At 41.4% G+C, this 15,062-nt stretch overlaps 1 protein-coding gene across 1 annotated transcript; it reads right to left on the bottom strand.

Annotated features, from left to right (window-relative positions):
• Positions 1 to 810: 810 nt before the first annotated feature.
• Positions 811 to 14,896, bottom strand: TBX19 (T-box transcription factor 19). Its single transcript, XM_054385083.1, is given in 9 exon segments — positions 811 to 1,045; positions 1,868 to 2,000; positions 2,823 to 3,011; positions 3,822 to 3,883; positions 4,978 to 5,039; positions 5,835 to 5,969; positions 7,900 to 8,164; positions 14,530 to 14,761; positions 14,764 to 14,896. Coding segments are annotated over 9 exon segments (1,446 nt in total).
• Between the last annotated feature and the right edge of the window lie 166 nt (positions 14,897 to 15,062).

The following is a 15,062-nucleotide window of genomic DNA, read 5'->3' as shown; positions in this document are numbered from 1 at the left end:
AAAATAATCCTAACACATAAAGGTTATAGTAATAAGCCAGTTCCCACAACATTTCCTGTCTTTGCATTATGCATTTTGGTTTCTCTGGCACACAGCAGGTACATGAAGGGAAGCAATGTTTGATGAAGTTGTTTTTCTGCATACACATCCCTACTCTGAGCTGCAATTCTTTCCCCCTGCACTCAGCACTGGTGAGGTCACACCTTGAGTATTGTGTTCAGTTTTGGGCCCCTCACTACAAGAAGGACATTGAGGTGCTGGAACATGTCCAGAGAAGAACAACTAAGCTGGTGAAGGGCCTTGAACACAAGTCTTATGAGGAACATCTGAGGGAACTGGGGTTGTTTAGTCTTCAGAAGAGGAGGCTGAGGGGAGACCTCATTTCCCTCTACAACTACCTCAGGGGAGACTGGAACAACGTGGGTGTCGGTCTCTCCTCATATGCAACGAGTGACAGGACAAAAGGAAACAACCTCAAGTTGTGCCAAGGAAGGTTCAGGTTGGATGTTAGGAAAAAGTTCTTCACAGGAAGGGTTATCAAGCATTGGAACATGTCCAGGGAGGTGGTGGACTCACCATCCCTGGAGATATTTGAAAGATGTGTGGATGTGGTGCCGGGGGACGTGGTTCAGTGGTGGTAGTGGCTTAGCAGTAGTGGTGGGATGTGAACTCTAGGTGAGTGGTTGGACTTGATGATCTCAAGAGCCTCTTCCAACCTCAATGGTTCTATGGTTCTAATTCTAGGGAATTGTTTTCCAACAATAGTGTCAGTCTTGTTTGGCTAAGCTTCCCTCCTGAGCCACCTGTCCACTAGAAGGAGTGTGAGGATGTCCACACAGAGTCGGCTAGTCTGCCTAGAGAGGCTTCGCCTTGTGTTTCCATGCTGCTGGACACCATTCCCTGCCGAGGCATTTGGACCGATGATGCAGTGGGTAAGGGGACATTACCCCTTAGAAACATGCTTGGAGGGCTGCTGTTCACCTCACTTCCTGGGTTGGCAACATTGACAGCACTGTTGCTCACTGTCCACAGGCAAGGGTAGTGGCTGGGGAAAAAAAAAAGGCAGTACATATTGAATATCTTATTTTAAAGCATCTTCCCCAGCACAAGACTCACTACAGTAAAACCAAGTGTGTTAACTGCTAAAAGGTAGCTACCCAAATTGAGTTACTAAACTAGCTCAGCTTTGCAGATCTTAAGTAAAAAACTATCAGTAACCCATCAGAACTGGTGACCTTGTTGAGAGGAATGGAAAGCAATGTGCAAAACCAGGTAAGGTTTCAAGATTTAAAGATTTTTTTTATGATTTTGGGGTTTTTTGTGAACACTTGAGAATTTTAAACAATTGCAGGTGATTTTACTGAAACCTAAATTAGAGAAGAAATGTATGCATTTATTTTTGGAAAAGAAGGGGAAATACTTGATTGACTCTCTAGGTCTAAATTCCAACCATACCTAGTATTGTTTACTACTCTATTAACAGTATTTTCTTAACTGAGCATGAATCAGATTGTTACATCCCTGCCTGGGAGAAATATCCTCATTTTGTGCAGGAGAATAGTGAGAAGTATCTAGAGAAAAAATAATGTGGCTTTAAATTGCTCACAGATTGTAGATACCAGAGTTTTATGTGGCTGTTCCAAGGTCCTGGTTTTCAGTAGTGCAGGGGAAAAACAAAGTTCACATTGATTTCTGAGCAGGAGATAAGTAGCCTGTTGTAAAGATCTGTCCAGGAATCTCAAGCTGAGCACTTAGGACCTGTTTCAAATCCTGGGCACCAATTAAAGCTTGGAAGAAAGTGTGAATCACCAGGGCATTCCTACAAGCCTCACTCCTCCTAATACTAGCAGTTTTCCCATAACCTTACCTGGGTCCAGGGCTGGCAGATCCCTTGGTGTGTGGCACTGAGAGCAAATTAGCATGTGGAGAGGATGGCAAAGTCCAGCTATCATGTCCTGAGAATACTTGAAGATTATTGCTGGAGCTCTCCAACAAATTAACTTTGGGGGCAAAGAAAAAAAAAAGCAAGAAACAAATCCTTAGAGACTGTTGCAGAGATACTGTCCTAAGGAGCAGAACACCAGCAGGCCTGACGAAGCAATCTGATCATGAGGATCCTAACCACTGGTAAAAGGACAACATTCAAGTGTTTTAATTAAGAGGATAGCAAGGTGCAATTGTAATTCCAGGTGTGATCTCTGAGAAGATATAGCATGATACACATGGGCTATGCATTTTGCAAGTCTGACTAATAGTCTTTTCATTAATGATAATTGCCATATGACTGACAATATTTTGATACAGATTTCCTTATAACCTGAGTTTAAATATTTCTGTTAAACAGGATGCCTTGCTGAATTATGATTAGTGAGCAGATTACTTTATCCTTATTCTTGTTTCTGGCCAATTTCTTCTGATCAAGTTAGAGTCAATTTCTGGCACTCTGCACCCAGATCTAGAGGGTAAAAGGGACTCGGAAGACATTCTGGCATGCGATGTTCCTAAGGGCTGGTTTGACTCGAGAGTGCTTCACCACATGACATCAAAAGAAGGTTTCCAGTGCTCTTCTTGTATAATTTGGAGCTGTATTTTAAGCAAGATTATTCACTCTCATTTATAATCAATAGCTACAGTGCACCTAGCTCTTTGTACCTTTTGTTTTGATGCCTTAAACACACCCTGTGCACACAGGGTTCAATGCAGGGTTCATGCCATTTCCTAGCTTCAGCTCTTGCTTGTACTAATGCTCATGCTAACCTCTAGCAAGAGTCAGGCAGGCAGAGTGTCTGCCCCCTGGAAGCAAAGCAGTGTTACAGTTGTACCTGTAGGTGAATGATTTCTCTGCATGTAGGGAGGTGGGTAGGGAGCAGCTCGATGGCCTCGCAGCGCTGAATATCGCTCACAGCTATGAGGAGTGTGTGTAGCTGGCAGAGGTAAAGGTCCTGTGTACTGATAATTGGAGCTTCCTGATGCACACATCGTATCTGGGTTGGAAATCAACCAGCCACCCACTTGGAGGGGAAAGAGAGAAGAAAACTGTTATTGAATGAAGGACTGGAGTACAATAAAGAATGTAACCAGCCTTCTTGCAGAATCAGCTGTGCCTCAGAAACACTGAGCAGATTCCAAGATATTGGTTTATGGAACAACTGAAAAACCAAACAACCCACCCCTAAAAAAACAAAACAAAACAAATCAAAAAGACCCCCACCAAAACCAAAACCAAACCCCCACCAACCCTAAAAAACCCAAGACTTGAAAACAATGAAAAAGTCACAAATATAAAAGAACAAATGGAAGAAAACCTGACTATCATTACAACAATCATTATCATTAAAATAATAATTAAAATAATTTAGCACCAGACCTGACAGAGTTAGATAACAGCTGGAGTTGATGATCGTAAAGGTCTTTCCCAATCAAAATGAGTCTATGATTCTAATCACAACCTCTGATCCTCCCATTTTTTTTCTACCTCTTCACCAATAAAAGGTAATTTTATAGGTGACAAAAACATTCACATTTAAAATGCAAGAAAAGAAAGGCAGAACAAAGCCCTGAAAATGTCATACATCATCTTGATTCTATATTCCTTTTAATACTGAAAAAGGGGATCATAAGTAAAATGATCCCTCTGCAGAAACGGTAGCAGAAACTGTTGCTATTTCCTACTGTGAAGTTTCTTTGCTTTTTTTTTTTTTCTCCCTGAACACAATTCAGGGCTCAGTGAATGACTGGTATGATTCAGTTAAACAGGTCCCATTGTCTTAGCATCTATCATATCACACAAAATGTCCAGGCAACATGAATAAAAACCTTACAGTGAGAATATGTCATATGTTGACCTTCAGAGACTGTTTCTGGAGCATCCTTGGGATGGTTTCTGAAAAGTAAAATACTTAGTGGCAAAACTTCTCATTGAGAAATTACAAAAGAAAGTTAAAACCTGAGCTACTTACTTTTAAATGGGGGGAAAGGAAGCTAAAAAGAAGGCAAATCCTTCTTTTACCACTTGTTAGGCAGTAGACTTTTCTCCAGTCTGCCATAAAGGAAGCAGGAACTTGTGTTTCATGGTACATATAAAAATGCTCCTAAGTTCATGTCAAATGAGGAATGAACATGGAATTCTAAATCTACCTGTGGGTGCTGTTCCTGCTTGCACCAACAACCCTCAGTCTGGACCCCCTACTCAGAACAAGGCAGAGCTCTGCTTGCCCTCCCAGCCAGGTAAGCCAAACGCAGCAATTCCCCTCCCATAGCTAGAAATCCTGACACTGAATCACCACAGCTTCTCAAGTGGTGAGAGGAATGGAACAAAATACAGATCCTCCTGTAAGCACGTAGGACACTTGACATGTAGGAAGACATAGCAGGTCCAGACAAAATTTATTAGCAATTGTGGCCTGGAATGAATCATTTGGGTGCCTCACTGCATTAGCATGGATGATGGAGGTAAAACTTTGAAAGATAAACTGCAATTTGTTTCTGATGGAAGCGTCTCTACCGTCTTATATAGTTATCACCTACAGGTTGCTTTTAATAAACACATCATACTTAATCACACATTAAATAACAGCAGTCCAGTTACATTACAGTGACACTGCAATTTCATTTTAGTATGCTTTTCAACATCTGCAGTCAACTTTTATTCTCCCCAAGCTATCAATTTATGGGATTCCCTGTAAGTACCATATACAGAACACACAGGGTATGTAACTTCATTGGGGAAGTTCCCATCATATCATTTCAGGCTTCTTGTTTAGAGAATGCTAATCCTAAGATCTCAAAGAGGATGTTCACCCACTTCAGACCCTATTGTAATAATTACATAAAGAATCTACCTGCTAGTATCAATGGAGTGACTCTGGAACTCAGCAGAAACAAGATTGAGTTATACCATTTATCTTTCACATTGTGATGCCACAGTTTTAACTGTCAGTGTAGCAAAACAGTACTGGAGAAAAAAAATGAACTCACCTTTCTTTTGCATCCAGGAAGGCTTTTGCAAAGGGATTATACTTGATTTTGAGAGCTGTTATCTTGAGTTTGCAGAAAACAAAGCATATTAGTGAAGGCCGTTTGGAATAGAAACTTGACAAAACATCTTCCAGAGTAATCTAAATGGAACTGACTTGGTTAGCCTAACAAAACATATCTTCATACATGACTTTTTCAGGGCTGGTTAGGAGAGAGCTTTGCTCATTGCAGAGTGCTGTGTACTGATCAGTGCCACAAGCAGAACATTAATTGCCTAATGCAATAGTCCAGTCTAGCAAATCCTGTGGGATAGTGGACTTTTTCATGAGAATTTCAACACTGAACTTTTACCAAGTATGAATCAAATCTGCAGCAACTCTAGATAAGGGCATGTGGCACATGAGTTAGCAAATGTCACAAATCCAAAGCATCCCTCGATAACATTTTGGGGGTTGGGAAGAAATTTTCTGATGGAATGTTGAGCTGTTCTACAATTGTATGGATCATAAGGAATGGGGAGAGAGAGAGTTATCACTGTAGCTATCAGTCATTCCTGGAGAAAAATGTTGGACTTGACTGCAGAGAGTTTTTCCAGAAAGGGATTGGGATGTCAGGACAGATGGAGCAGTCTGGAATAGTCATGGCAGGATATTAAGCTAAACTTAGCTTAGTACTGCAGCCAGATGCTACATTAAACAATGTTCTACTAAAGAAAGAAGACAGAGTGGATGGAGCATTACACTGTGAGGGACCAGTGGGGAAACAAGGATCAGTCTGTCCATGCCAACCTTGTAGCTAATAAGCTTTTAACAATCTCATCAATGATGACCAAGAGCATCAGTGTGGAATCCGCCTACCTCTTCATTTTGATAGGCAGTCACGGCTATGAACTGTGTCTCAGGGAAAGAGCAGTTCATCACCATCCTGTGGGGACCTCCTACACGAACTATGTGTACTTGGGGCTCGTATTTATGGAGGGAGTTCAACATTATCTGCAGAAAACAAAACAGAGAGACAGATCCCAATCTGGTATCCCATGGCTGCTCTCTCGCTCTGGCTCTGTAACAGACCAGATGTCACTGACAAACCCTCACCATTCAGTGAGAGCAGGGCAGGTGCCTCCCTCCCTTATGATGAACCACAATGCCAAAACCCCAAAAATCATAAAATTAGACTTCACAGGACTTGAATTTAAAAGTTTTGATACAGCTGCATTATACTGCATTAGTGAATATTCATATCAGCAGCTATGGCATTCAAACCATTAAGTTTCCACTGCAGTAAGGGCTGTTGAAAGAATGAAGGGGCAATCCCTGTCCTGTTCCCACTATCTGAAAGATTCAGAATCATCATCATAGAAATTAGGGCTAGGAGGAAGTTGAAGCAGCCACCTAGTCACCTTTCTGAAGTGTATCTAAATGAGGCTTGGCAGATGTCTCTAATCTGGCATCAAAAGCTGTGAATAGCATTGAATCCACAACATACCTTCTTCAAGAAGTTTATTTTGTTGCTTAATTCTCTCTACTGCCAGAAAAAGGTAGTTTAAAACAAACAAACAGTACTTTGGAAACTGCTGTGTGCTTACATGTGTGTGTACATACATATAGATATAGATACATAGATAGATATATATCTATCTACACACACACATATATATATGAAAGAATGCCACCATTAACATAAAGCACTTCTAGTCAGCTATTACTTTCTAATAACACCATAGAGAAGGAAGATGAAACACAGAACAGGGATGTGGTTTACCTTGAGACTGTGGTCAAGATTCAAAAAAAAAAATCAAGGAAATCTTCAGTTGTTCATTTTTATTTAGTGTCTTCTGTTTCAGTGCTGTTTCTCATTTATCTTTTCCTCCCTTGTTTTCTATTTTTCCCTCTCCACCATGTGTGTGTGTATGTATGTATTGTGTTTCCCGTTTTTTCCCAGGTTCTCTTTGACCCTCCACGTTGTTTTCCTGTAGATTTTTATCCCCAAGCACACTTTTCTGAGGTCATGCATGCCAGGCAAGAATCTGCAAATTCAAATCCCATTCTATGCTCTATCATAAATCTTGTGTGGTGATTTATTATGTGACTTAAGAAAAAACAAATCATCTTTATGTTCTCCAGTCTGTAACAAAAACCAAGATGATGTCCTTCCTAGTTAGGGTGCTAGGCTGATGGAGGTACCTCACAAACCTAATGGGAATAACAAACAGTGAATATATAATATTTACATGAAAGAAATTGATTCTGGGCTGACAAGCATCATCCAATGTAGGAGTTTTGTACAAAACAAGCAATTGAACAGAAGGTCTTCTGCAACATTTTGCCTTTAGATGCACCATCAAAAATAAAAGACAAAACAAAACTAATTTTCCTGTTTGCATTTTTAAGAGGTTCAAAGAGAAAGTCACTTATTTCTGGTACATGTGGTTTCTTTCCAAAGGCCAAAGCTGATTCAATAGAATATTGATAATTATCATGATGCAGAAGCAGACATAGTAATTATTTCATTTAGGAGCAGCCTTTTATTCTGCTATCTGACTCCTGCCAACATTCCACTTACACCAAACAACATGGGGGAACACAACAAAAACCTAATACCCGTGACCATTTTTTCCCCCTGCTCTGAAATCCTATGTAAAAATCTCCAGCACACAAGACCAACTCTGAAAAGCCCCCTGATGATTAAGTAAACCACAGCACTCTGTCTCTCTTAACATCAAGAAGTCCATTAAAATCTGAAAGCGCCAATTAAGGCCTGTTTATTCCTGTTTACATTTGGCCTCCAGAGAATAATTGGCATCTGTGGGTGAAGAGGCCTGAAAGGGTCTCTATAATTACATAAATGCACCCTTGATATTTCTTGATTGGTAGGGGCTTGCAATCGAAGCCAAGAGGTGTATGGGGAAACATCAGACCATACCTGCCCACTCCCATTGAGCTTGTTGGTAAGTTTGACTTTGCTGAAGGAAATGGCAGCTTTCATCCAGTGGGCCCCAAAGTTGGGAGAGTCTGGGTGGATGTAGACACAGCTGTGGTTTGGTGGCTCTGGTTTCCCAGCCGGCACCCATTCTCCATTGACATACTTCCAGCGATGGCCATCAGTTGGTGCGAAGTCCAACAGGAAGGAATACATGGCATTTGGGTCCAAGCCTGACACGCTGATCTTCAAAACAGGGAACATCCGCCTGGCCAAGAAACACAAAAAGGGAGACATCATTGGAAGCTGGTTTTGAAACACCTCTCCTCAGTATGTTTATGAACAGATGCTCATGGATCAGGTCAATCGAAAAACCATTCTCCATTCATTCCTCCATCTAGCTGAAGATGTCTCTTAAATCTTAATCCTTCATTTTATTTTTATTTTATTTTATTTCATTTCAGTCATTGGGGGGGGAGAGGAACAAACAAACAAACAAACAAACAAATGTTAGCTCTAAAGCAGGGCATGAAGGTCTGGACTATACCAAGAGTTGCAAACATTGTGAACTGTGTATAGCATCAGTAGAAGCCATAGAATCTGGACATGCTAAATACATCCTTAGGTGTGGGACAATAAACATGACAGAGTTGAAAACACGTGAGAAGGTAGAGTTGAACCACAGATCCACTGCATTAACTGCAGAACTCTGTTACAAAGTGATCTCCAGAGGTCCACCATTCTATGATGCTATGACTCTAAGTGCATTTCTTTAGTGCTGAAATCACCCTGCAGTCTGTCCAGTGGCCAAGTCCCACTTTTTCTGACTGTGGATATATTCTCTGAAACCATCCTGCAGTCTCCAGCAATCAGGACATAATCCCAGCCAGGTACTCATCAGGGTCCAGTTAGATTTATTTGCTACACCGCTCTGCACAACAAGTTTTTCTTCCTTCCATTGAAGGAATGGTCATATTACATAATCTTTGTGAGCAAAGTTAATCACTGCTCTCTCTCATTTCCTCTGGTTCTTGTGTTCATCGCAAACATCTCCCACTTGGGTAATGGTTTCCAGGCAGTGCTATTCTAAAAGCCCTCGTAACTCTGCTATAATTTCCTTGTCTAAAAACACTTCTGGACTTTATTGGGGTTGTGTCAGGCTAGTTTGGCATTACATAAATTTAATAAATTTAAATTTATTAATCTCATTTTCCACTGTCTTCCACATTTTTCATTACTCTTTCCTTCAAAATACATCCTGAATAAATTTAAATGTCTGCAGTTAGGTGAAATGTTTGCTCTCCCTTTCCTAAGAGCAAGTATTGCAATACTGTCCCACCACAATTACATAAATCTCTAGTTTGAGTAGTTGGGTTAAACCCCTTGCTGCTCTCTTTGCACTTATCAGTTCTTCCAGTAATTTAGTCCCATCCTAACATATTCTCTGACCTCAACAACTTGATCAGGTCCTTCTGCTTTCAGTTCCATCTTAGAGGCAGTGTTGTCTTTTACTAAGCTCTAAACATTCACAGATTCACAGATTGCATTGGGTTGGAAGGGACCCTCAAAGGTCATCTTGTCCAACCCCCTGCAGCAAGCAAGGGACACCTCCAACTAGAGCAGGCTGCCCAGGGCCTCATCAGGTCTTGAATGTCTCCAAGGATGGAGCCACAACCACATCTGTCATCCAGCCTTCTATCATCTTCCCAGTGCATTTAAAACTGAAATACTGCCTTCTTTTCGTTTTAGGAAAAAGCTCTTTTTGTGCCTAAGGGTCCAATGCCAACTTTTCTCTATCCATTTTTTAAATTTTTTAATTTTCTTTTGTAAAGGAGATTTGCAGCAGCTCACAGCTAGACTTTCAGCAGTTTTCTGACTGTCCCAGTACCTGAGAACCATGCTACACAGCTTTGATTTGGCATCCTAGTGCCTGAAAGTCTAGAATTAGTAGGGCTCCAGCTGAAGCTATGCTCCAGTGACATCCAGTTGCAGATTGCTAGGAGTCTCCTGTGACATCCCACTCATCACCTACCTTTCTGGACACCTCTGTATAGTTCTTAATGTATACATTCAGCACCTTCTGCTGACAGGAAAGGAAAGGATTTGAGAAATTTGAGATTTTTTTCATCTAATACTTGGTGATGTAGGACCAGTGCAATACTAAGGAAGATAGACTGAACCATGATTTTTCAAACTAACTAGAAACTTAGCCAAAGATTTAGATGCTACATTTAATATGTCTTTCTGACCAGGATGCACCAACTATCACAGAATTTTCAGGGTTAGAAGGGACGTCAAGGATCATCTAGTTCCAACACCCCTGCCACAGGCAAAGACACTTTCCACTAGATCAGGTTGCCCAGAGCCACATCCAGCCTGGCCTTATCAATCTCGGATGTTATAAAAGGTATGGATGTGTTGCTCACTGCACTTCCCAGAATCCCTAAAGTCAGTCTTTAAAGTAACACCTTTAGCTGAAACTGAAGTGGAAGGGAAAAATCATCCACGTGAAAACTTAACCTCAGTGGATTTCTCAGAACTATTTGTGTTACATACAAATTAATTCCTCTGCCCTCAGTCATTTCTCCCTTTCTACTTAAAAGGCCTAAGTTTGTCTCCAAAAGACCTATAGACTAATGCCAAAATCATAGAATTATTAAGCTTGGAAAAGACCTTCAAAATCATCAAGCCCAACCATAACCCAACTACCATGTGCTATTCTAAGCTATGTCCTGAAGTGCCACATCTACAGCCTTCTTGAATACCTCCAGAGATGGTGATTCCACCACCTCCCTGTGCAGTCTGTTCCAAAGCCTGAAGACTCTTGCAGGAAAGAAATTTTTCCTAATGTCCAGTCTAAACCTCCCCTGAGGAGAATACAACACCAACAACTCTAACCTCCTGTATCACAGAGATTATAGTTCTTCCCTGTGTTAATTTGCTTCATACACATTTAATCCTCAACTGGACCAGAATATCTTTACTGTACAGATTTTAATGACAGAAAATTTATCACTTGTTCTGCTGATTAGATGACTTCACTGTTAAAATCACATTTCCCAGTCTTTTAGCATGGCAAATGATGATCTCTCCAAAACTCTTTCAGTCTGAATGTTTGTTTTAATGATCCAACAGGCCATGTGACCTCCATTTCTGCAGTAGCAGAATACTTCAGCCTCTTCAATTTATTTAGAGCAGATCCTCTACAATTACTCCACAGAACAGAATTTGAGTGGGAAGATGTTTGATATCAAACTTGAATGTGTAGTAACAGGTGAAGTTGCTTTAGCACTTCAGCCTGGAAAGGGCTTCTCCCCTCCTAGTCATGCTTACCTGCATTAATCCACTGTGGATTAGTATCCTTACGTGCAGAGGGGAAAAGTAGCATCTTCCTGCCTCCAGAAGCATACACTGAGAGAGAAAACCTGCTCAGTCAGAAAACAGTGTTTGACATTGAAATGACAACTGAATACAGTAGTCTGAATAAAGTAGGAGATTGATTCCCACCATATCAACTGCACTCATCAGGATGTATTTTGTGATATAGCATGTGGTTTGGATTGACTGATGTCTCTCCTGTTCAGAAAAGAAGTGTGACCAGTAGGACAAAGGAGGTGATTCTCCCCAACTACTCTGCTCTTGTGAGACTCCACCTGGAGTACTGTGTCCAGTTCTGGAGCCCCCAACACCAGAAGGACATTGAACTGTTGGTACAGGTCCAGACGAGATCTATGAAGATGATCAGAAAGTTGGAGCACCTCCCCTGTGGGGACAGGCTATGAGAGTTGGGTCTGTTCAGCCTGGAGAAGAGAAGGCTTGAGTGCCCTTATAGCAGCCTTCCAGTACCTGAAAGGAGCCTACGAGAAAGCTGGAGAGAGACTTTTTACAAGGGTTTGTTGTGATATAATGAGAGGGAATGGATAGAAGCTTGTGGAGGGTAGATTTAGACTGGGTATTAGGAAGAAATTCTTTACAGTGAGGGTGGTGAGACACTGGAACAGGTTGCCCAGGGAGGTTGGGGATGCCCCCTCTCTGGAGGTGTTCAAAGCCAGGCTGGATGAGGCTCTCAGCAGTCTGGTCTAGTGGAAGGTGTCCCTGCCCATGGCAACAGGGGTTGGAACAAGACGATCCTCAAGGTCACTTCCAAACCAAACCCTTCCATGAGTCTATGAATACATCTATCTTCCCTGTGTACCTAGGCACATTGCTATGGAAGGTGATTATTGTCACAAAGTACAACACAGCAAGGGAGATGTATCTATGTATTAACAATGAAGTTAGTTCATCTAATTATGACATTTTGGACTCTGGGTGCCAATTAGAGATAACTCAGTTACAGCAGATAGAATTCTGCATGCTAGAATTTGACACTGGAGAAGCACTAATCAAGAAGCCTTTCATTCTCTGGGATTCTCCTGTATCAAGTTCTGGTTTAATTTCTGAATTTTGCGTAACAGCTTGTCAGCACAAACTGTCTTAGTTTCCACATGCAGAAGTTCAGACTGGCTCTTCTTGTTCATTACAGAACACAGTTTTCAAAAGCATTCATACACCCTTCAGAAAGAGTGACATGAGTTAGTTCTGCTGATTTAAGCAGCAGCAGTATTAGATCAATTTTTTTTTCTATTGAGAATCCCTCTGGGCATAATTACTAAACAATATCAACCCTGAAAAAGACTCAGCACTCATAGGAAACTTTCAAGTTTGTCTCCTTTTGAATAACATGGAGTTGTTCAGAGACCTTTGCTGCAGGCCACTGTCTACATTTCCTTTTTTTGGTGTGCTGATGTGTTCATTGTGGAAGACACTTTCAGAAATGCAAGACATCCTTTTTTATAGTTCCTGATGCTGTATATTTTGAGATTGCTGTAATTCAATCATAATTAACATATTCCTGCTCCTGCTGGAATTTATGGAGCTCTCACTGGCTTTAGGAAGGGATGCTGTAAATTAGAATAAAGAAAAATAAGGCAGCTTATAGAATGAAATAAAGAGCAATTAGACATATTCAAATTATGAAAGATCTCCTTATCATCATAAAAAGATTTTATCTGTGCACTCACCTAGACATTCAGAGAGAACTAATATTACCATGCAGTGGAGATTTATTTTAGCTGAAAGAAACTGAAAAAAATCCCTGCGGGCAATGTGCAGCTCTTTGCATTAATTTAATTAATTTGAGGCAAACCTATTTTACCTCATTTTTGGTCACTTACACTGCTAAGGAGTCAGTTTAATCTACCATACCCTGCATGAAAGTCCACTCAGAAATTTGCTGTAGCCTAACAGCAGTTTTTAAAGCAATTCAAATGAAGCAAAAGCAGCTTCTCAGTGTGAAGAGAACCTCAGAAGATTTCTATCCCTGTAGGTCATTGGGAGGACTCAGAAGGGCAATAGGCAGTGTTACAGCAAAAGCTCAAATTGGGGAAGGCAGCTGTTCTCTCATCAGGAAAACCTTGCTGAAACAACAGACTAGATTTTTCCCTTGTAACAGCTTTCACCTGGGTCCCTTGTCAAGCTACAGTACTATCACCCACAGATTCTGCTAAGTCAGAGTTTACAAAATTAATAAAAGTCACACCATATGAGTAAATCTTCATCTGCATCTCTTCATTCCTCACTCCTTTGTGGCTCTCCTGAAAGTTCTTGTAAAAGGAATATGTGGAAATTTTGCGGGGGGCGGGGTGTGCAGGAAGGGGAATGACAGAGGGCTGGTGAGGGTACATGAAATGAAAAACTTAGTACCACTATACCAGTGAACCGTATTTTAGCAGCTGCCTCTCTTTTACGAACTAGACTCTCCTGTCAGCCCAGTTCAGAGCAGAACCTCTGTGGAAAGCCTCCTACAAGCCAGTGTCTGATTCAGATTTAGTATCTTCCTCTCCAGGTTTCGCACTCTTTCCCCACACCTTTCTGTGTTCCCCAAATAGTAAGATGTGTGATCCTTTACCATCACAATATTTGGTCTTTCTAAAACTGTGCATGTTAACCAATATTTACATCATAACATTCTGTCTTTCTAAAACTGTATGTATTAACCAATATTCTGCACTTGTTTCTTAGGGCAACAGCAACAGCTACAGAGCAGTACCACTGTGGGGCAATGCAATATGGGCTGCACATACATGCCACGCATGGCACAGTTTTATTGTACCTCTTTCTAGTACAGACTGTTTGTACAAGCTGTTAGTACTCAAGGACAGAGTGATAGGAACTGCAGCTGGGGGATAACAACACTGATCTACTTCTGTACAGTAATTTGAGGTCTACAGGTAAGGACTTCGTTAGTAAAGGCTGATGATTACTAGTACAAGAAATCATGCAAAAGGATTTGAGAGGAAGCATCTATTCCCTTGCAAAAGTTCCCTTTTCATGCAACCTTAAGTCAGCCAATGGATTTTTACAGTATGTTCCACAAACAGGAAAAAAGGGTGACAGGAATCATTTAGCAGTGACTAAAAAGAAGCAGGGACACCCCTTTCTGGTTTAGGAGACTGCAAGGCTGTAGGCACAGAACTGTTAACGTGCTCATTGCAGTTCTTTCAAGTCTGCACACACAGTTTATTACTAAACCACATAACCCCCCTAAGTTGTCACCTACACTTACCCTACAGTGCTGAGCAGATCACTCACCTTCCATTCTTGGTCACAATCATCTCATTAGTGACTTCCCTGAATCTCTGCCAGAGCGTCGCATCCTCTAGGACAACCTGGAGCTGCTTCTCTGTGGGGTCGCCTTTGTCTCTCCCAGCCCGGAGCTCGCTCTCCACCACGCTGAGCAGCCTGGAGGCAGTGCAGTCACTGGGTTTCTTGCAGCCCAGGTCTGCCATGATGACTTTACAGCCAGAAACTTCAGGTAGCTGTTAAAAGACAAAAACAATGAGCTAAATAAGCAAATCGAGTCGGTTCATTGGGCACCTTCTGACAAACATGCTCTCCTCACTCTTGCTACTGCCTACCTCTCTCCCCTGGAAGTCCCAATGGGCAGTGACACCAGCATGTGGAGGTTTACGCACACACTCCACACAAAAAGAGGACTATCTCCTAATTACCTGTCAGACGGTCAGGTGGGTGGCAGGCTGATGACTCAATTGGCTGCCTTGAAAGAAGAGTCCTCCATCCAAATTAGCATGCTTTTATCTTTTTTTCAGCCTGAAGTGGGTCTA

The sequence above is a fragment of the Indicator indicator genome, chromosome 1 (assembly GCF_027791375.1).
Source record: "Indicator indicator isolate 239-I01 chromosome 1, UM_Iind_1.1, whole genome shotgun sequence".
Lineage (NCBI taxonomy): Eukaryota > Metazoa > Chordata > Aves > Piciformes > Indicatoridae > Indicator > Indicator indicator.
This window is presented reverse-complemented; position numbering and strand designations above follow the sequence as displayed.